General features: G+C 35.5%; 1 protein-coding gene across 1 annotated transcript in view; it reads left to right on the top strand.

Moving 5' to 3' along the window:
- LOC145678644 (membrane alanyl aminopeptidase-like) overlaps nt 1-23237 on the top strand; it is an 88843-nt gene extending 65606 nt beyond the window's left edge. The window contains exons 12-15 of the mRNA XM_081749010.1: nt 5537-5707; nt 12359-12490; nt 16498-16564; nt 22966-23237. Coding sequence (XP_081605136.1) covers nt 5537-5707; nt 12359-12490; nt 16498-16564; nt 22966-23112 — 517 coding nt within the window. The 3' untranslated portion in view covers nt 23113-23237. The remainder of the gene's footprint in view (nt 1-5536; nt 5708-12358; nt 12491-16497; nt 16565-22965) is intronic.

Here is a 23237-nt window from a genome sequence, read left to right as displayed (position 1 = left end):
GGGTCCATGGGTTCTGAAATATCACTGCTATTCTGCTCTAAGCGGCTAATGATATCAGCCGGATGTTTCTTTCCTTCAATGTGACAGATATCGAAATTATAGTCAGCTAAGAAAAGTCTATAGCGAGTGTATTTCCCTACCCTGTCCGGGTGACTACGTAAAGAGGTTAGACATTTTGCGTCTGTAAACAATTTAAATTTACGATTGAGTAAGAAATATCTAAATTTGCGTAAAGCATATATAATAGCATACAGTTCTTTTTGCCATACTGAGCTCTTGATCTCAGTTTTTGTGAGACGTCTGCTACAATAGGAAACGATTCTTTCTTCGTTAGTTTTGGGATCAAAACAAGCTAATAGCCCTCCAATCTGGTGAGAGGATGCATCTGTGTATAGCCTTATCTCTAGCTTTTCGTCGAAATGATAGAGAGAAGGGGCATTCAAAATGTCTTCTTTCAATTTTTCAAATAATTCGTCATGTTTTTCTATCCATTTAAATTTGGCATTTTTAGTAAGAAGTTGCTGGAAAGGTTCTATCTTGGTCGTGAAGTCCTTGATATGACTTCGTAAATAAGAGCATAGGCCAATAAAGCTCTTAAGTATGCGTTTGGTCGTTGGCTTTTTAAAACTCTTGATCTTTTTTGCGATTTTTGGTGAGATGCTTATCTTCTCTCCGGATACAAGGAATCCTAGTACTGGGAGTTCTCTATATAACAGGTGCGTCTTCTTGGGGTTGGCTCGGAAGTCGTGTTTCCTTAATTTTTGAAATAAAAGCTCCAAATCTGAAAGTTGTTGTTCCCATGTATAAGAACCGATGACGATGTCATCTGCGAAATTGGTTATGCGTTTAGGTAAGCCGTCTAGTAGCATTTTTATTACTATAGTCAAAGATTGGGAAGAGGAACAATGACCCATTACGCATCTAAGGAATTTATAACTTTTGCGTGTATGATTTACCTCGAAAGTCATATATTTAGTGCTTTTTGGATGCAATTTTATTTGAAAATACGACTGGGAAATGTCCAAACTTGAAATCAGGTTTTTCCCTTTTAAAACCTGTAAAACGTCCTCTGTATTTTGAAATGGTATGCTTAGGTATTTCGTATAAACATTGCATGCCTGGAGGTTCAACACAAGCCTGAAATCTGAACTGTTTGGCTTTTTAATTGCAATTAAAGGTGAGGAGAAATTACTAGTCTGCGTCTCCGTTATGATTTTTGCATCTAACAGCTGTTGTATCTGCTTATCAATTTGATCTCTTATCCCTAATGGAATCGGTGGGGAACGGTGATGGAATGACGCACTTTTATCTATACGAATTTTGTGTTCATAACCTCTAAAATATCCTATATCCTCTGGGCTGTATGAAAACACATCCCTGTATTTATACAATAAATTGGTTACAGCTATTCGCAGGTATTCTGGTAAATCTGGATTTATATCAAAAAGGTTAATGTTAAAAGATTTAGCAGTTTGCCTTAATCTTTCCTTTATCTCTTCTTGAGTACGAAATTGATGCGCTTTCTTTTCGTCTTCTTCTATTGTAAATGAAAATTTTTCCACGCCCTCCTCTGTATACGCCACTGGTGTACCTTTATTTAATGTTATTATTCGTGACGTGGGATTGGAAATGAGTAATGTGAGGTCGTTACTCGGTACTCTCATGGTCATTGCCTGTAAGCCGTATCGGTCTAATAATGATTGCAATGGAGTAATGTAAAATGCAGCGTCATGAATTGTTTCTCTTTGAATCGATACAGGAAAGAAGAAATTTGATTTCGCTGGTATCGTAACTTTACTTGCTGTGATGACGTTTGCATTCCTTTGCAAGTGCAATGAGTGCATAGTGTCTCGTGACATTTCTTCCGATTCTTGCTTTTCTATTGGAAACGTAGGTTTCCTAGGTTTTCTGTATAATGATATAGATTTATTCTCCAAGTCTATTTGAGAGAAAAGCCTTGTGAGAATATCATTTCCAAAAATTGGATTGAAGTCAGCATCTATGATGCGGAAGTAATGTGAAAAAGTGGTGTTGCCAATTTTAAATTTAATTAAAGCTATTTCTTTTAAAGTTAGAACTTTGTTGGCAATGCCCTTGATACGAGTTTGAAATGGTATTAGTGTACATTTTGGGGGTACGTCCCGTTTTGACCATAGACTAAGACTAGAACCAGTGTCTATTATAGCTGGTAGACTGTTTGTATTCACATGAATATTGAGTAACAGTTTATTATTTTCTATTCCCAATCTAACATGTTCACGATGTTCATTATTGGTCGTCTGGGTGAAAAAATTGGCGTCCGTGTCCTTAAGAGTTTCCGCTGTTGCCTGCTCTTCTTGATTGCCATCACACTTAAATTGTGGTGGTATCTGTGTGGCCCGCGCCGACTTTTCGGAAATGGCCCGCGAGGCTTGACTTTGGCCTGCGAGCCCATCTAGGCGTTTCCCTGGTTGGAATTTTTTGGATTATTCCAACAGGTAGATGCTCCGTGGTTCTTCTTGTAACAAATTGAGCAGACTGATATTTTGTCGCCCTTTACAAAATTATTCCTTTTTCTACCACCGTTGTTTCCTTTATTGCTATTCTTCGCATCCGCTTTTTGTCCGTTTCCTATATGAATTTTTCCTCTGTTGTTACGCCTATAATTAGACTTCATAGCGTTCTGTGCTACCATTAACGATAACTCGGCATTTGATTTGCTAATTTGGTAAGGTCCGTGTGAGGAGGTTGTGAGGGCGGGTTTTGACTTTGGTGGGGGTGCGGATTCGAAACTTCAGGTGCAGAGGAAGTTGACTGAGGAGGGAAGATATTCTGCGATGGAGGTGCAGAAGGTATCGATTGCGTATAACTAGGAGCAGGTTGGGTGTGATGCACAGTAGAAGTTGGTTGTTGTGCATAGGTTGGCATGTATGAATTAGAATTTGTTTGGCTATAATGGTCGTACAAAGGGAGTGGTGAGGGGTGGTTAGGTTGGCCGATCAAAGAATGAATTGCCTGTGACAATTCTACATAATTCCTCTTTTGCATGAGATCTTGAGCTTTTTCCAGTTCGTGGAGTCGTTCCTGCAGCCGCAGGATTGTTGGAAAGGATTCCAACGCTATCTTTTGCAGCAAATTTCGTTGTAGTCCTAACGAAAGAAAATGAATTTTCTGTTCCTCTGAAGCCTCTGGCATCAGCTGTCTAATAGCCCTCAATTTCCTTAAGAAATATAAATCGACTGATTCGTTTTCGTTCTGTTGAATTTGAAAAATTTCTAATTCCGCCTTATACGCTGGTATATTTGGGCGGGACAGAGAAATTAATTTGGTTTTCAGTTGTTCGTAATTTAGTGTGTCGTATTGATTCAGATTTTGCAATTGTAAGACAAAGTCAAGAGCTACGTCCTGTAGATACATAGGAAGAATTTCTTTCTTCTTTTCGGGGGTCCAAGCCTGAAGTAAAGCCAAATGATCAAACAGCATGAAAAATCGATCGGGATCGTCAGTACTGTGACCAGAATATCTAGTTAAGTGAGGAATATTAAGAGGTATGCGGGAGCCTGATTCTGCCATATTGTTATCGCCTTCTTTATATGTATTTTTCCCAGATCTAGTTGTCGGCATAAATACCTGCCAGCCTGTAACGAATCAATCTACCGTTAAGAGTAATGAGAGTATTTATGAGAATACGGATACTATCTTTTATCTGATCCTGCTTTTAGTAACAATTACACTGTATTGTAAAAAAGTTTCTAAGTCCGTGTTTTCGTTAATAAAAAGAGCGCCCCTTAGGAAAGTCCTTTTAGTGTCTGCAAATAGACGCCGACGCATCTACCATGTAAAGATTTCTCGGGTAGAGCAAATGAAATGTACACGGGATTTGGACTTTTCCCTTCACCCTTTTATTACAAAAGTTTTATGTACACAAATAATAAGAAATTCCACTAATATCAGGTAAGATTAGATGGGAGCCCGGTGACCAAGCGTCGTGGGCTTTGAGGTGAGGTACTCTCGGTGACCAAGCGTCGTGAGAGGGGTGTAGATTAGGTATCTCTCTCTCGGTGACCGTGCGTCGTGAGAAAGAGGAAAGGAACCCGGTGACCAAGCGTCGTGGGTATAAGGATAGGTACCTCTCGGTGACCAAGCGTCGTGAGAGGGGTTTTAGGTGTTGTGACCAATCCGTGAAGATTGATGTTGGTCGAGGTGTGCAGGTCCTTTTTATTCTGTCTTGTCGGCTTCCATCGTGGGTACTCGTCCTTCCGACTGATGGCGATGGTGATCGACTCCTCTTCGGGAACGTCGTCTGTTTGTTTGTGTTTATTATCAACACATGTAGTTCACACGTGGTTATTGCCTGGTACGGCAACGTGGGGATCCTTACAATATAAATCTAAGGTTAAAAATGTATTTCAATTTGTTAAATAAACTTTCATGTAATAAGTCATAATTTAATTTTCATGAAACTATTACTTTCCATAAAATTAATATTAAATTTTCATATATCTAAAAAATACTCATTAAAAACAACAAACATAATATAAAGAGAAAATTAGATTTCTACTTGTATTTTTGAGTAATCTGTATCATTCTTACGAGGTACGCTCAGAGAGTAAGTTTTTCTATACCTATATCAACGACAATAAGACACAATAATCTTCATACATTTATTGCCACAGATACATCACAAGATACACTACTTTTCAACGTACTCTAACTCGGAATTCAGACATTTGTCATTCCGAGGGATCAATGATGTCACCCTCCTGGAAGTGGAGCCATTGCTTGACAACCGTCTACACTATCAAAATGCTTACCGGGAAGAAATTTCTTGAGGTGTAAGAAAACATGAAAATCGTTCGGAGCAAGATCCAAGCTATAGAGCTGGTGATCAAACACGTTCTAGAGGAACGACTCCAAATGATCAGTTGTCCCATTAGACGTAGCCTTGTGACCATTATCATAGCTCAAATCTTACTCCGGGCGATTTTCATGTCTTTTTGCGCTTCAAAAATCTCCTATCCGGTAAGTATTTTTATAGTGATGAACAATTCCATACCGCTGTCATACACTGATTCCAATTCCAGATAATGTTATTGACTGTTACGACATAAGAACACAAAAGTTCATTCCACAGTATGACACGATATGTCTGAATTCAGGTGTTGAATATATTGAAAAGTAGTGTCACCTGCGCTGTGTCTGTGGCAATAAGTATTTTTCAAACTCACTATATCTTTTTTATGTTTATTGCTCTAGGGAAAATTACTTTCTAAACTACCTCGTAATATATTAGTAACTATTGTAATAGTGACGAAGTTTTATTAATTTGATTATTTTAAAATTTTCAAAGTTTCTAATTTGCTGAAGATATTGAATTAAGCTAATGTTAGAGGAAAAGTTAGAATTGCAGAATACAGTATACAATTTTGCTATCCACTAAATTACTTGGTTACCTAAATAATATTAGTTAATATTGGTGTTTGCCATTCAGACACTCAGACGTGGAAGAAGAAGTCCCACATACTTCAAACCATTTTATTTCATATTTCTTTTTCAGCATATCTCCAAATTTGAGAGCAACAGTATTCAGTACTGCAGTTAGAGAAGGGGGACAAGAAGAATGGAACTTTATACTTGAACGTATTGGAAATCTAAAATATCATTCACCAGACGAAGCCTCCCTTTTACAAGCTTTAGGATATACCCAAGATGTTTCTATTCTAAACAGGTTTGCACGATTAAGACTATAAAGTTCAGATATCGCATTCTAACGCTTTACAAAGCATATTTTAAGCGCATTTCCTACAATGGAAAAAATAAATCTGGGTTTGAACGTGATTGGATACTTTTTAGAAACTTTTATTTATTTATTTATTTATTTATTTATTTATTTATTTATTTATTTATTTATTTATTATTTATTATTTATTTATTTATTTATTTATTTATTTATTTATTTATTTACTTATTTTTGTAATTGTTCTGCATGTTACAAAATATTCATACTATATTCAAATATGCATGTCCAATACATATACGGACAGAGACGACTTAAAACATAGTTAAAGCACTTTACACATTAGCGACACTCTTTGAACAACCCCGCATGACACTTATTCACCCTTTTTAGACATTTTTCGGCACCTGGCCAAACATGCTTCAAAGTTTCCGTTTTGAGTAGGACCAACTTCTCAATTACGCGAGGTGCGCAATTTAATCCTGAGCTACTGCGAATTGTAAAAGACAGTGTAGTCACAGATAAATACATAATACACTTATTACACCCTTTCATTGCTAATGTTAATGCCAGTGGAAATACGTAATTTAGTAATTTTAGGTATTTTAAATCTTATTAGTACGTATTTTAGTATGTTTTTATTTTAATTTCTCGTTCTTGTATGTCTTCTATGAAAAATAAGACAGTCAGAATTAAGCACTGTTGATTAAAGAAGTAATAAAATAGCAAAATATTTTATGTCATGTACTTATAGACGGTCTTCGAATGAAAAGCCTTACATATTTGATAAGTCACTCTCCAAGGCTTTAAAAATATATAACATTCATTCTCAAACTCAGGGGAATTACCCTTGCGTTCTATCCTCCTCAAATGGCGCCCTGTTCGAGGTCGATTGAGCTTGAGAACAGTCTTGCATGGTTAAACGTCTCTACAATGTGCATTAACATCTGTAACATCTTTATATGATCTTAGACAGTGGCGGCGATTGGACGTTAAAAGTGGGGGGCTGGACATGATCTGAATATTTGTATATCAATGTTATTTTTCCTGGTTGTTTCTAATACTTTGTTTGACGAAAGGTTGTATAACTAATAGGATACTATCTTTTTCAGTTAAAATACCGTATATCGAATTTCATATTTTATTAAGTAAATTGACAAGAGCAACAGGTGTAGGTACTAGCTCTTTGCAGTCTTAAACAACAAAGTGTAAGAAGAAATTTGATTCCTTGCTCATTAATATCTTAAAATTCTGCCTAGAAAATTCTTTGATCAGATTATTTAATAACAAATTTGCAAAACAAATAAACAGAAAGGACAATATTAATCATAGTAATGAATAATGAAACTTGTTTCGTAGGTTACATTAAAACTGTGATTAATGAACAACTTAATTTTTAATTCCACACATGCTATTAAATGTATGTTATTATTCTTAGAAAATGAAAGACAGCGAATACTCAAGCATATGCTACATTTAAAAAAAAAAACTTTTGCAGCTTTTTGAAACATGTTCGTTGCCATTAGTTGCAGTTTTCACTTTTTTATTATTTTTTATTTTATTTTTTTTATCACATTAAAACACAATACTTAGAATCACTCCACACTCCAGTTACACAAAATTACCCTAAAACCTAGAATTATGTTGAATTCACTAAATTTAATTGTATATACACTCGTACACCCCTAAACACACCACTTCACTATTATATTACACTGCAAAATAATAGAAAAGGTACAAGTTGTTTCATATTACTGTCTTTTTAATCAATATTCCTTACTAATTGAAGAAAAGGCATTTTAGGAACTGTCAATTTCTGTGCAATTAAATAATAACTTGTGAAAAATTTCTTTTTTTGCAAAATGTTCTCTCAATTAGTTTCAAACCGGCTGACTAACATATCGAGCCCTTGTAAGAAGAAGTGAAAGTATGCTGGAATTGTTGTGCTCCAATAGGTTAATTTTAGAGTTATTTTCGGTGGCAATTAAAACCAAATTCCTGTAGCTTTCTTAACTCCACGGGAAGACAACCAATACGTACTCACGCAACGGCAAATATTATATGGCACCATTTTTGCTATGAACCAGTAATACATACAAAACTTTACATTTCCGAATAAAACTATATGCCTTAATAGTTTACTTCAAAAAAGTGGGGGGGCAACTGCCCCCCTTTGCCCCCCCCCTAATCGCCGCCCATGATCTTAGATGAAAGTAAAGCTATAGAAGCAAGCGTTGGAGCAACTTGTATGTCTGTCTGTCTGTTTCATGATAACTTTCGTAAAACCTTCCCGATATTAACGCTCTTGGTAACTTCCTTTCTTCAACATGCAAACATTAACTTGTTGTTTGAGATTGTAATCCACGAATAAGAAAAGAGTCAAAGGGAGTAAATTCACACCGATATTCCACGTCTGAACATTTGCATTTGAAGAAATGAATCGACATCTCCCCTCCCCTTCACAAAGTTTAATAAATATGTTCCATGGAAATTTTATATTAGAAAGGCTGTTGATTTTGAAGCATTAATCCGAATATTTTTCTTGTGGTTCCAGAAATATCCTCTTTCAATGTACAGCGGGGGATACTTCTAAATGGTACAGCCATATGGAGATTTACGGCTAAGGTGTACCATTTAGAAGTGTCCCCCGCTGTACATAAGATTACGCACAAGCATATCCTCATGGGCTTTTTTAAGTTTCACTATAACGCTCGTAAAAACTATTGTGTTTTGTTAGAATATGTGAACATTTTCTTTGACACTTTCCTCACAGTCTTTTCTGCTTAGGATTAAAAGATATCAGGAATGAGTGGTGAATTAACCCTTCCCCCTGATGTAGGGTGAATATCTCTTTTTCGATTAAAAATGTGTTCCGAAATAATTATGGTAAACAAATAGATTTTAATGCACTGTAGAGCAATTTTTTTGGAGGTTCATAATTGTTTTTACTGTTTGTTTCAAAATCAATCGGCAACGGAAGAATGAACATTTCTCCTAGCTCCCACCTTCCCACACGGTATTATATATATAACACGTCGCTAGCGTTTTGTTCCTCCGAAACTTAAGAATCTAGTCAAGTCAAAAATTGCCCTTCTTTTGTAATTATTGATGTATATATAGCAGTTTTCCTCAATACGAATATTCCAATTGATAAAGGACATTGTAAGGTAACTATATTGAAAGGTACTAAACAGTAGGTAGTTTCATAATTAAATGATTAATAAAATTAAACTTCACTTTTATCCTTAAACCGAAGTTTGCCTATATAGCACTATTCTGTCGTCAGACTGCAGTTCCAAATTCTCTCTCTTCGTTACATTCTATGAGCGATCGCATTGTTGTAATTTTCAAAATATAATTGCATTTAGTTAAGAGTACAGTCAATGATATTAAATTTTTTTTGCATATAAAAATAATATGAAGCCGTGAAATGTAGATATAATGTGGTTTGTACTGAAAGAATATAGCGTTAGTCCATACGAATTCCCACATATTGATCAGTGGATGATAGTTTATGTAGTGGCTAGTTGGTTTCAATATATATATATATATATATATATATATATATATATATATATATTCAACGATTTCCTGAGTAATAGTTAATCCATTTTGTTACAATCTAATGCGTATGTTTACTGAGTCTCTCAAACGATCCGTAATGCTTGAAGTCAGTCAAAAAACGAGCGCCCCCTTCCCTCAATACTCATACACACAATTAAGGATATCTGTTGCAAAATAGCTTCCGTAAAATAAAATCACTTGATTTGAGTAGAATATGGCATAATTTTTTCTGAGACTTCCTCATCTTTACTGAATGAATGAAGAGAGATTAAATCCCCTATCCTTTTATAAATGAAACATTTCCTTGAGAATTTCGTACGAATACTCCGATTTTTGTAAAATACAATATTTGTTTTGCTTGACTTAGAGACTTACCGGTACTCGTAGAATTTGGGGTTGAAATTAGAAAGAAGGGATTGAAGGTTCGCTCACTTTAACAATCCACATCATCAATAATCATAGCTCTGGTTTCCTATATTCAAAACATGTCAAATTATGTACTCAAAAATATAATTATGTTTTTAAAATGGTCAACAGTGATAAGTACTTTAAATATATTCTACTGGAACGCTTTTTCGCGAATTAGCGTTTATTGTGTAAGCACTGAACACTTTTTTCATCCATTTTCTCCACGAAATCTATTTCAAAGGTGTATGAATACTATTTATTTTTTACAGTATATTTCATAGGCTATTAACTTGTTTACCTGGTTTAACCATTCCATTGACATTCATCAATAAGTTCCATGACAAAACATTTCTCCTGTTTTCTCAATGGTAAATTAAAAAGTTTTAATATCCTTAAAACTTCTTAATGCTAGTAAATATTTAAATGCCTTACTAAATATTTGGTTTCTTAAATTATTCTAAAGAATTTTATGCACGGTTAGATGTGTTAAGAAAAACAAACTTGATGACTAAGTGTTTGTGCAGAGTAATGGTGTACGCAAGGAAAGTCTGAAAGGATTTCAGAGGTTTCAGTAATTTTCAGAAAATCAACATTTTCAAGTGTATGTCAAAGTAATATTACGAAAAACAGTTGGTCAGGGAATCTATTTGGTACTGTCCCGGAAACAAACTTCCGAATAGCACTTTTTATTCCGTGCTTAAATTACATGATTTATTGTTGAGAGAAAGTATTTTCAGAGCGTCAGAGTAAAGTATCACAACGCTAATATCTGATTCTAACCAAACGTGACGTGTCATTTGATAGTATTCGACCTACATTCGAATGCTACAGAACGACTAGATTTGTTCTTACGATTAAGTATTTTGAGGAGAACTTTACTTAAGGAAAAAAGAGTAGAGTGCCTCTCAAGAAATACATAAATGTTCTTCCGGCACTAGACGAATGAAATGAAAGCATTGTCCCAGGTATCAAAAACACTACTTAAAATGTTCGTTGTTCTTTAGCTTGTGGAAGATGTTCAAGGCTGAAATTAATTAAAACGTATTTGAGGAACACAATGTAAAATAGATTAAATGGAAGAGCTGTGCTGTTTATTCATACAGACATAGATATTAGTGACAATCAAATTATCAATCATTTTGTTGGTTCTAGTAACTTAATACATTATTGCAACTCGTTGCGAAAAGTCTAGATAAAATTTAAGAATATTTTCTTCATAATTTCAATTTTATGTGTAGTACTGTATGCATGCCTACAACAACGTTAGAACTATTCGTTATGGAAATATCAGCAATGTTCTTGGTTGCTATTGTAAGTATAAAAGAGATTAAGAGAGGAAATGAAAGGCTTTGCAGTCCATTGTTTAAATACATGAGTATAAATAAATCTTGTCTAACTTCAGAACTAAAGTAAGACCATATAATCCTTAAATATGATTATAACTATTTGTGCTTTGTTGACTTTCTTTCTATAAATTTACTACTTGTACGAAAGCATTTGTTGTGACATTTATCACCTTTTATTAAAAGGTAAATTACCAGACTGTCTTTAATAAATTGTCCAAATATATGCAATATATTTTTTGGTCAGATGGCATTGTTTCTTAGCTAGCTGAAAGAGTTTAGCATATTATGATAAAAATTCAGTTAAGAAAATACTATATACTACAAACTCGAGTTTTCTTTGGATAAAATCCTGCGTACGCCAATGGTGCAAAGTGATGAGTGAAACAGAAATGGATTTGCTTCACACGTTTAGTAACTTGCATTTTGTGGCAGCAAAATTAAATACATGTAATTGTCGTGTATATTACCAACCAATTTTATGATTTAGTTATTTACCTATGCATAATTTAGCCTCGTGTTGCTACCAGCTCTCTTTTAAGTTCTCCCACGCTAAGATTTCTCAATTAGAATTTTATAAATCCTGTGGGTATTTAACGTGCAAGCGACTTGCATCATACAATTTTGCCTCTTATACTCCTATATTTTGATTAAAGCTAAGTATATATTGTATCTCGTATTACGTTATTCATTTATCGCTTTGCTCTTAAATTAGTGCAGTAATTATATTCCTTTTCTAATTATTAAGACATTTCTATATGATTATGGTATGTTTTTCATAGTATACTTTCCTCTAGACACGGCATAGTATGTCTTAAACACTATCAATGGATTTATTAATCGGGTCTTCAAAATCATAGGATTTAAAGTTAAACGTAGGTTTAACAATCATAGTCATCACAACGTAGAGACACGGCATAGTCATAAGATTGATTACATAAACGTAATTAATGTACTTTTGAGTAATAAGATTATTTGTAAAGAGGATATTCGAATCACCACTCATATTTCAAAATTCGAAACAAGTAGACTTCACGAAGATCAAGACCAGAACCATACTCACAGAAAAAGAAATGTAGTGTAAATATTTCGCTGAAAACAAGCATAAGTTAGTTGAAGATACTGTGTGACTTACTTAGTTCCAGGTTTATTATATTTATCCATTAACTGTATCCGAGAAACTAGTGCTTTAAACATTCAACGCGTTTTCCCTTCTACGATATTAAATTAAACATGCGTTCCAATGACTGTAACTAGTACATTATCAAACTAAACATTCACAGTTTTCATGACAAAGAGATTCTGATAATAATATTTTTTGTTGCAGACTGCTGGACTTGACACTATCAAATGCACCTATTTTGGGAGATTATGTTGTTTCAGATTTAGTACAGACAGAAGTGGGATTAACAACTACTTTTAACTACATTAGAGACAATTTTGAGAGCGTCGCTGAGAGGTATTTTGTTCTTAAATTTGTAATTCGTAGCATAGTTCGCCAAGAATATTAATGATTTACCTTAGTTTAGTAGCTAGTTAAGAAACAGACTTGTAGAAGTTGTTCCTTGTCAGATATACCCGTCAAGAAGATTCAGCTCTACACCCATCAAATTATATTTTAAGACATTTTTAATATTATATGGTAAAATTACAGTTTTCTTAAGCATAAAATTAGTTCTGATTTCTTTTATTTCTTATGTTTCTTGCAAAGAAAGCGACTTTAGACTCGATTTGAGTTCCATTTCGATACTATACAACTTCATTTTCTCTCAAAGCAACCACTCTGATAACCTAAAAATACCTATTTTGTGAGCAAATCCGACACCACCACCCTAGTCTTATATATTCGACTGCTAAAAGATGAAACAAAAAGGTCAGAACACGAAGAATCCAAAAATTGAATATCTTTGGCAGTAGTATGGGGATTAAAAGTGGAAATACAGTCCCAGATACACCAATGGTGATGCTGCTGACTGCTAGTCAAAACGTGTAAGAAGATAAAACCAAAATTTCGCCACTGAAAATGAATTTTCTGCTAACAGTTAATAGCTTGTGAATATCCATAAGCTAGTTGCTTCATCACTTCAAGATGTTTGCTGTAACCTTAAATCTTCTTTGAAAAAACACCATATTTTAAATGTTCAACATTTAAGACAAGCTCACCTCGTTAAACGGATTATCTTCACTCATTATCCATTGGTTAGTCTTTATCACTTAAGATTACAGTAAAATTTATGGTGGCTTGCAAACTGGTGAAGAACATGATTTCCTCTTAAAGAGATCAGGAAACTAGACTGGAAACAAAATACAGACTGGTTTAGTTTCGTAATAGCAGTGCATAGCGAGTGTCAAAAATGTGTTGTTAGCTTTAGATTAATACTACAAATAATATGCAGAGTCTTCTATGGACAAAAATGAGGCAACTTCTAGAATGTTTGGTTCTACAATTTTGTTTTCTTCAAATGCTGTTTCTTTGTAAGCATTATTTGTCTAAGTTGAAACACACTTCCGAAAATTTACCACTACAGATTCAAACAAAACAGAAACTGAAATTGGAATGCTCTTTTTGATATGAAATTTGACATGTATTGACAATCATTTTCAAACTTAGCAATCGGGGTAATCGCATTTTTGAAACTTTAACAATGAGTCGTATTAAGTAGTAACTTTATCAAGAAATATAAGTAGAAATATAAGAAATATAAGAAGTTACTTAAACTACTTGTTTAGAAAATAAATAAAAACTGCAAATAATTCAAAAACGTCCTTATTGTAAAAGCATCAAAACATAAAGTTTTGTAATGTACACCTGTGGAAACGTTGTAGTGGACATATGAATGAAATTTGAAGATTATGTAATTATAGTTGAAGATGTCACGTTTATCACGAAACGGTTTCAAAAGCTTATTAAAGTATATAACTAATTATAATATATTTAAATGAGAAAACATTTCTGCTTTTTCAGATGTATCAGTTTTACCCATAGAGATATTGTTCAAAAAGAACGCATTCACATCAAAAGAGAATAGCTCATATATTATTGTGTGTATTACAGTACAAAGGGAACAATTACAACACATATTTTTTTCATCCAGTTACAAACCGCCAGTGCTCTAAATGAAAATCGCCAGTCTCCAAACACTTATGAGCAGGATGCTCTAAATTCCTGATGGCGTCTTCCAGAGCAACCACAGGATTGCTTTACAAGGCATTTCAGTTTCATGGTGCAATTTCACTAGTGACTTTGGCTTCTGAACGGTTCCCACAAATAAAAATCTAGGGAAGTTAAATCAGGCAAACGTAGTTGTATTCAATCGGGCCTCTCTGTCATATCCGGAACCTTGAAAATTCTTTGAAAATTAAGCGACTCGTGTTTATTTCTGTTGTTTTTTTTTTCTAATTTCAATATTGTATGTTTATATATTTTATATATAACCTGCAAGGATATTATTATCTGACGGTCAGCACGACTTGATTGATATTTTATTTAATAGTGAAGCAGACAAGTAGAAGAGTATATTCAATGAAATATTGGACAGCTAAGTAAAAGATACACTTAATGTGTGTTATACTGTCTAACGCATTCAATAACCATTGATAAATCAGTTTAAAAACATAGAGAGAATTCCACTTATACACTCTGTAAAGAAAAAATAGCGACACCTCAACTTACACAGAAAACCATAGTTGCAGCCCGTTAGAAGAGGAATAGAAGGAAATGAAGAGTGGGATAGTTCATTTGTGTTATCTGTGACACCTGTGGTGTACTACATCGCTTGTCAATTGTTTGTGTATCAGTAGTATTTTCGATAGATGGCACTGAGTGCGTCTCGTAAATTATTGTAGTGAGAATTCTGCATTGCATTTGTGATGTGTAGGCTGAGGTAAATAGCATTTTATGATTGTTCTTTGCTTTCTCATTGTTTAGACAGTGTCAAGTGGCAAAATTGTTGTTGTGCAGTGTTGTTTGTGTGTGATATTGTTGCTACATGTGTACTGTAAACAAATAAGATGGGTAAAAAATGTGAGTTGTTGCTATGTGAACAAGACGTAATTCTTGGTTTGCGCAGCTAAGGCAAATCTCTCAAGAAGTAGATGGAATTCTGAAAATTCATCATTCTACGGCAGGAAGAGTAATTCACAAGTGGAAACAGCATGACAAATCGTCCCTTCGTCAACAGTGTGAAAGAACAAAGAAAGCATCACCCAGAGCAGATTGCTAAATGAAATCAATAGCACCTCAGAATTAAGGAGTGATTTCCCCAAAAATTGCTTCTGTAGTTTGACATGATATTGGAACTGCAGTTACTCGTACAATTGTATTGTCTTGACTGTATGAAGAGGATATTACAAAGAAGAAACCGCGTAGAAAGTCGAAACTGACAAAACACAGAGGACTTCAACATGTAGTTTTGTGAATCGATATGCAACTTGGACTTATGACAACTGCAAGCACATCGTTTTCTTTGTTGAAAAGAAGTTTAGAATAGTGGGAAACGATGGTGGTGTGAAGTTGTGGATACGAACAAGCAAGAAACTTGACAAGGATTTTGTTTGAGAGATGCAAATATTCAGTTACTGGTTGATGGTATGGGCTTGGTTCACCGTCAGAACGACGGACATATGTGAAGGATCGTTTGATGCACGAAAATATCTTCAAATTCAGTTACGTAAAGTTCTTACAACATCTAAATATGACTTTTCTTAAGAAAATTTGGACTATTCCCTTTTCCGGGGCGATAATGCTACATGTCACCGAGCGAAAATCGTTATTACGTGGTTCAACAATATGACTATTTAGAGACTCATGTGGCATACAAACTCACCCCACATGAATCCAGTTGAAAATTTGTGGATCAATATGAGTAGAAAATTCAATAAACAACTATCTCAAATAGAATGGAATTCAAGGAACAGATAATCCGGGTATTATTCCGTGATATCGAGGTTGCATTTTGCAATAGCTTTGTTACCAAAGGGCTCCGATGATTCGTTGGAATGCGGGAAGTCCATGGTGCACATACAAAACACTAGTTTGGTGTATCGTACTCCCCGATGTTTGCACACAATATGTCTTACCCTAAAGAAATTCCATTTTTTTGTTTTCTGCTATTGTTCTTGATCTTTTTCAGTTTTATGTATTACTCTTCCTACAAACGATTTTGCTCAAAACACACATAGCTACTTATATATGTATATAAATTCACTAAATTCATGTCAAAAGCCTGGAACTCTGACGCAAGTATTAAGAATGAACTACTCATTAGGAATATGCATTGTAATATTGTCAGGAATTCATGTAAAAATCATATTGATTAAAGTATGTTGCGAAAACCATATCCTCGCAAGTGTCGCTATTTTTTCTTTACAGAGTGTAATTTGCAGAAGCTCTGTCATGAAGATTACAAAGTTTATTACACAATAAACGTATGAATCATGAATTAAATGCTTACATTTTATTTTCAGTGGTTACCTGCCTAATCTACTAGCACAAATATTACTAGTAATAAATAATCAGGAAATGTTGAACGAGGTAAGTAGATTTAAATTAGCACTTTCTGATGTTTCAGATTTAAATTGGCATCACTGTAGTTTAAAATACAAATCTATTAAAGATTTATTTAAAACTAAATCATGATACGCTATTTTTTGTCAAATTCTACTATTAATTTCATAAGTAGTACTAAATGTAATTCTTAAAAGTGGAACTCTCTCCAACTACAAGAGTAAATACAGAGAGTAAACAGCTGTAAATGTGTTTATTTTATCCTAGTAGAAATTTTCAGATCCTGCCCAAAATTGGTACACAAAAGGAAGGTATTAGAAGCAGGTAGTGATTTTGAAATTTCTCCTGTGGGAAATCTCGAACATGATATGGTGTTCAATAATGGATAAAACTTGACCGGAGAACGGTTAATAACGGTTAACCCGAGAAGATGCACACGAAGCTGCTCAGAATGTAGTAGGTAGTACAAATAGTGAATGTGAATGGTATGTTATGTATAGTATAGTTCGGCGAATGTCGTTGCCAAAACATGGCTGTCTTGTGTGTGTGTTTGAGAGAAAGAGTATGTGTCGAGGAAAAGCTTCGACAAAGAGGGTGAGGGTGCGCGAGGGCGAGGACAAGTTTCGGCAGCGAGGGTGCGCGAGGGCGAGGACAAGCTTCGATGGCGAGGGTGAGGGTGCGCGAGGGCGAGGAAAAGCTTCGACGAAGAGGGCGAGGGTGCGCGAGGGCGAGGACAAGTTTCGGCAGCGAGGGTGAGGATACGCGAGGGCGAGGAAAAGCTTCGACGAAGAGGGCGAGGGTGAACGAGGGTGAGGGCCAAGTGTTACTGCGGGAGCGAGGGTGCACGATGGCTAGAGACAACTTCCTTCAGGAGAACGAGGGTACGCGAGGGAGGAGGACAAGCTTCCTTAAAAGCAACTGTTTTGGAGTTTGCTGTTTGACCTCTTTTGGAGAGAGGCAAAATTTAAAATATCATCTGCCATGTCCCCTAGATGAAAAGTTAGTGTCATAGCAAGGTTATACATTAATCGTATTTTTCCTTTCAATTAATTGCAGTAGACAATTTATCGTGTGTACGTACATAATTATTAAAAATAATAGTGCAAATAAGAATAATATTTGATTTTTCCCATGAAAGTTTCCGGGTAGAAATAGCGCTACATTAAGAAGTAAGTGTGCCTCATTGTTGTCCTCCCTGTGCTGGAGACGTTTTAGATAAGAAGTGTCTACTACACTGTCATGTTTAAAGAGTGTTGGTAGACAGACAGACAGTCACTCACGTCATTCAGCAGTAAATGACAAGAGCGCTGATATCTGAACAAACACAATCAATGAGAGAACCATCAGAATGCAGTAGATCAGATGGAAAAAGACTTGATGGAATGACTTTGGTTCATAGATGACCATTTTGCTCTGGACTCTCTCGGACTCGGGCTCATTTTTTTAAACTGGGCTCTCGCTCATTTATTCCTTTGGGAATCGTGCTCGGGCTCACTTCCCTCAGTTGGACTCGCGCTGACTTATTTCATTGGCGCTCGGGGTAGCGCTTAATTATTGAACCCGAGAACGGTTGAGCGCGAATGCCGAGCTAGCGAGCGTTGGGCTCGTGAGTTTGGATGCCCATGAAATGGGCTGATTAATAGCATACATTCTCCTCCAATGTCCACCACTGATGAAATTGTTACAATTAATCGGAATTTTTAACTTTTCATAGTTTTGTGACAGCCCAAACTATTATCTGAATTGATATTTGTTAAAATAATGTCAGTCACTTTGTATCGATTTTCATTGTTTCTGCTTTTATAATCTATGTGGGTAGAGCTATCATTTAGTTACAAAATAAATAATATGTTTTTTCTTATCCTTAAATAGAAATATCTGACACGTTAATACTGAAATTTTGTTAAAAGAGCTGCTTTAACAAAATAAATTTAATAAGTTCCACAAGACATAAGTTGTTTATGCAGCCGAAATTTGCAACTGTTGACTTATTGCCGTTTTGCGTCCTCTTTCGTCGGCGAGGCTATATGAGAAGTGAACCTATAGGTTTAACGCAGAATTCGATCCACTGTCGTTCAATGTTTTCCCACTAGGAATTGTCCCCAGGACCCCATGCACCAAGGGTTCGCGTGCAAGCCAGTGAGATAGGGTTTGTATGTTGTGTTGTTCAATGATTTTTATTAGGAATAAAATACGTTACAGGATGATATACTGATTGTAAATATTATAGTGCAAGTATTGAACTATTGTGTGGTAAAAGGAGAAATATAAATTTGGACAAATTTAAAAAAAGGCCTGAAAAAACTGTAGGATATATGAAACATATTAAACTTAGGAAAAGCCACTTCACCAAAACGAACAGGATTTTGTTGTGGGTAAACAGTTTAATCATATTATTATTAATTTCGCACAAATGTGCCACACATCTTAGCATGGGCGGCGATTAGGGAGGCAAAGGGGGACAGTTACCCCCCCCCCACTCTTTTGAAATGACCCATTAATGTCGCTATATAGTTTCATTTGAAAATATAAAGTTTTTGTATGTATTAAGGTTCATAGAATGAAAAGGGTGCCATAAAATATTTGCCGTTCCGTGAGTACGTATTAGTTTAGTTGTCTTCCTGTGCAGTTAAGAAAGCTACAGGAGTTGCGTTTTAATTGCCACGAAAAATGGCTCAAAAATTAACCTATCCGAGTGTACTTTCATATTCATTTCTTCTTACAAGGGCTCGATATGTTAGTCAGCCGCTTTGGAACTAATTGAGATAACATTTCGCAGAAAAAGAAGTCCTTCATAAGCAGTGTTTCTTTCAGAAACAATGTTCTGGGGAGAGGGAACACTTAGTATCCCGAGGCGGCACTGCAGGTACTATTCTATTCATTATTATATTATAGACGTATTATTTTGGTCTCCTTCGGGGGGCAGTACCCCAAAAAAAAACATGTCTGGAAGAAACACTCTTCACAACTTATTCTGTAATTGCACAAAAATCGACAGTTCCTGAAATGTCTTTTCTTCTTTCTAATAGTAAGGAATATTTGATTTGATTGTTTTAAATATCCCTTCAGCAGTGAGACTATATGAGATGTGAACCTACCGATTAACGTAGAATACGAACCACATGAGCTCCCGCCAGGAATCGAACCCGGGTCTCCCACGTCAAAGTTGCGGCATTGTTTTGCAGTGTAATATACGAGTTCAGGGGTGTACATATACAATTTTGTATATACAATTAAATTTAGTGAATTCAACATAATTCTAGGTTTTAGAATTATTTGGGATAACTGGAGTGTGGAGTGATTCTAAGTATTGTTGAAATGAAATGAAATCTTTAAGTTTAACATCCCATGGTTATGCCGGTTAGGCTAAAGGAGACAATGATAATAAGAAATGAGTGAAATGGTGGAATGAATAAAGTGGGAGGAAACGGGAGAACCCCGAAAAAACCCACAAGCACGGCGTTTGTTCACCACAAAGTCCACACGGCGCGAGCTGGGATCGAACCAGGGACCCCAAGCACCGGAGGTAAATTACTGGGCCACCGCGCCCCCTTAAATATTGTTAAGTTTTGATATATTCCAAGAAAGTGAAAACTGCACCTAATGGCAATAAACATGTTTCGGGAAGCTGCAAAAGTATTTCTCTAAATGTCGCAGCATATGCTTGTAGTATTTACTGTCTTTCTAAGAGTAATAACATATAATACCATGCGTGGAACTAAAAAATATAAATTGTTCATTAATTCCCAGTTTCAATATAACTTTTGCAAAACAAGCCTCATTTTTCATTACTATTCGATTAATATTATTCTCTCTGTTTATTTGTTTTGCAAATTTGTTATTAAATAGGCCCCTAATCTGATCATACAAATTTCCAGACAGAATTATAAGATATTCATGAGCAAGGAATCAAACCTCTTCTTACACCTTCGTTGTTTAAGAGTACAAAGCGCTAGTATCTAGTTTCATATTTATGGCAATTATAGACAAAGTTTCATATTTATGGCAATTATTGAAAAAAATTAAAAATTTGACATTGTTAAGGTAGGACAAATGTATCTCTATTAGTGGTGAATATTAACAATATTTGAGCATCGAAATTAACCTTACAAGCACATTGACACATTTCAGTTTATATTTTAAAATACCAATTAACTTAGATTCACATTCAAATCAATGAAGTCATTCATGTTATATAGGTTAGGGTGGGTATATATTTCCGAGTGATAATTCAACAATAGTATTCTGAAATATTTTATTTGTTTGCTGACGGAGTTTCAAAATTAAGCTCTTTAGATCTTTCCCTTTGAATTTGTTCAAATTCCTCAGTTACGCTACATACATCAGGGATGGCCAACGTGTTGACTGTCAAAGTCTGACAGATAGTCCGCGGCAGTCACTCTACCGCCATTCATCAAACCTTGATTTCACCCTCACCCTCCTGAGAGTCGCCCTTGTGTGGCTGAATACTTATGCTTGCATCGTAGTTCAAGGAACATTTTGAAGTAAAGGCATTGGATACTGTTGATAAATGATGTAAACGTCACTATCGACCGAGATCTCCATTGTAACAGTTGTTCCATTTTAGGTGTTCTGCAGTAAGTTATACGATGATATGTTTAGTTTCCTTTCTTTAGGAGGTATGTTAAGCAAGGGCGGATCCAGGACGGACTTCTGGTGGGGGTGGTGGGTTGTAATACTGCTACTTAGAGCTACTTTTAAGAGCTCCAAACTCTGGGATGCGTTTTATTTGTATATATAAAATAAAAAAGTTTCCTCTTCTGGGGGGAGCGATCGGCCCGATCGCCCCCCTGGATCCGCCACTGACGATAAGGAAATAATTCAACAAATAGGTTGAATAATTGATGCTCTGATCCTCACGAAGGAGGCCTTCTCGAGGCCTCCTCACCCTCAATTACCCTCGCCCTCAATGATATGAGGGCGAGGGTGCGCGAAGGCGAGGAAAAGTTTTGAGCACGAAGGCGAGGGCGAGCGAGGATAATGGACAACTCCTATCGCGAGGGCGAGGGTGCGCGAGGGCGATGGACAATTCCATTCGCGAGGGCGAGGGCCAACTGCTAATGCGAGGGCGAGGGTGAGTAAGGTCGAAGTAAAATGAACATCTATGGCCCATACTACTCATGATGATCAACCTTGAAACCTAAAATCGTCATTTTCAACTACTTCTGGTTTGAATAGAGGGATAAAGCTCGATATGACAATTGTTCTTGAAATGCTGAATGTATTTCTACCACTTCTAGTTAGAATAGAGGAAAAATGAGTTGAGTTGATTTTGAGTTTAACGTCCCGTTCAGCAGCGAAGCTATATGAGACGTAGACCTACTGATTAACGTGGAATTCGAACCACATGAGCTCCCGCTTGGAATCGAACGCGGGCTTCCCACGCCAAAGGCACGTACGCTAACCGCTTAGCCATGGAGGAGCTCCAATAGAGGAAAAAGTTTGGAAGTAGAACGTACTTTTGATGTATTGAATAAATATCAGAAAACTGTTTTTTCTCTATTACCGGTTTTTGCGCTATGATAACCAATATGAAAACTGGAAATGAAAGTGGGTTTGTTGCTTTATTCGAGAGATAAGAGTGAAAATAGTTTCTACCCTTGGGACACTGAATTGATTCCGGGAAATCGATTTTCGTTACCTATTGCCGTTTTGGTCATATGTTGATCAATGTTGAAATCGAAAGAGTTTGATATATACTACCTCTAGTTTAAATAGAGAGTCTGAAAAAGAAACAGAACTTTTACTAACAATAAGAAGGCTGAACCTATTCCGAATAAAAATGACATTTACTGTTTCTTACTGTTTTTGCTGTGATACCTGTTGACAGACGGATGAACGTACTTATCCGTTTAATAAGATGAGATTTTTAAGTTTTACGTCCCACGTTTATGCCAGTTGGGCTAAAGGAGACAGTTATGATAAATGAATGAAATTGTGGAATGAAGAAAGTGGGAAAAAACTGGAGAACCCTGAGAAAACCCACACACATGGAGTTTGTGCACCACAAAGCTCAATTAGCGTGGACTGGGATCGAACCACCATGCCCCAGAGGTCAACGTTTTACCACTGAGACCCCGCGGCCCCTCCGTTCTATAAGATTTTATATTGCAGCACAAATGCATATGAATTTGTTATAGACCAAGTAACAATAAAAGTACTGAAAACGTATTTCCCTCAATTGACTACAAAACAGAAACAATATTCTGGTTTATAAAAAAGCATGTGTTTGTGAGCAAGTAGTTCTAGTAGTTTAATCTATGAACATATAGAATATTCAGTAATTTACGTAAGTTTCACAGCATACTTTCAGAAGTTTCAGAAGTTTCAATTACTGTTAACATAATTGTAGTGAAAACATCTTTCAGTTCAATTTTTAATATATGTTTTTCCCAATGCCTTTTTAGATAATCGCAATGATTGAAGACAATCCGGATATTTTTGGAAATTATTTAGATGGTGAGGTAACTTCAGCTACAAGAAGGATTGCTATGCTCAATGACCAATTCAATTCGATCTCTGATTGGTTATATAATAACGTTAAATACTATTAACAAATGTGATATGATTTATCAAGGACAGTAAACTACTCATTTGTATCATACTATGTAACATTATATATGAATAAAGTAAATACGACAAGATGATGAATTACAAATTTTGAAATGTGTGCAGTTAA

The sequence above is a fragment of the Thermobia domestica genome, chromosome 2 (genome assembly GCF_964235325.1).
Source record: "Thermobia domestica chromosome 2, izTheDome1.hap1.1, whole genome shotgun sequence".
Classification (NCBI taxonomy): Eukaryota; Metazoa; Arthropoda; class Insecta; order Zygentoma; family Lepismatidae; genus Thermobia; species Thermobia domestica.
The sequence above is the reverse complement of the archived record's forward strand: the minus strand, read 5'-3'. Positions and strand labels throughout refer to the sequence as shown.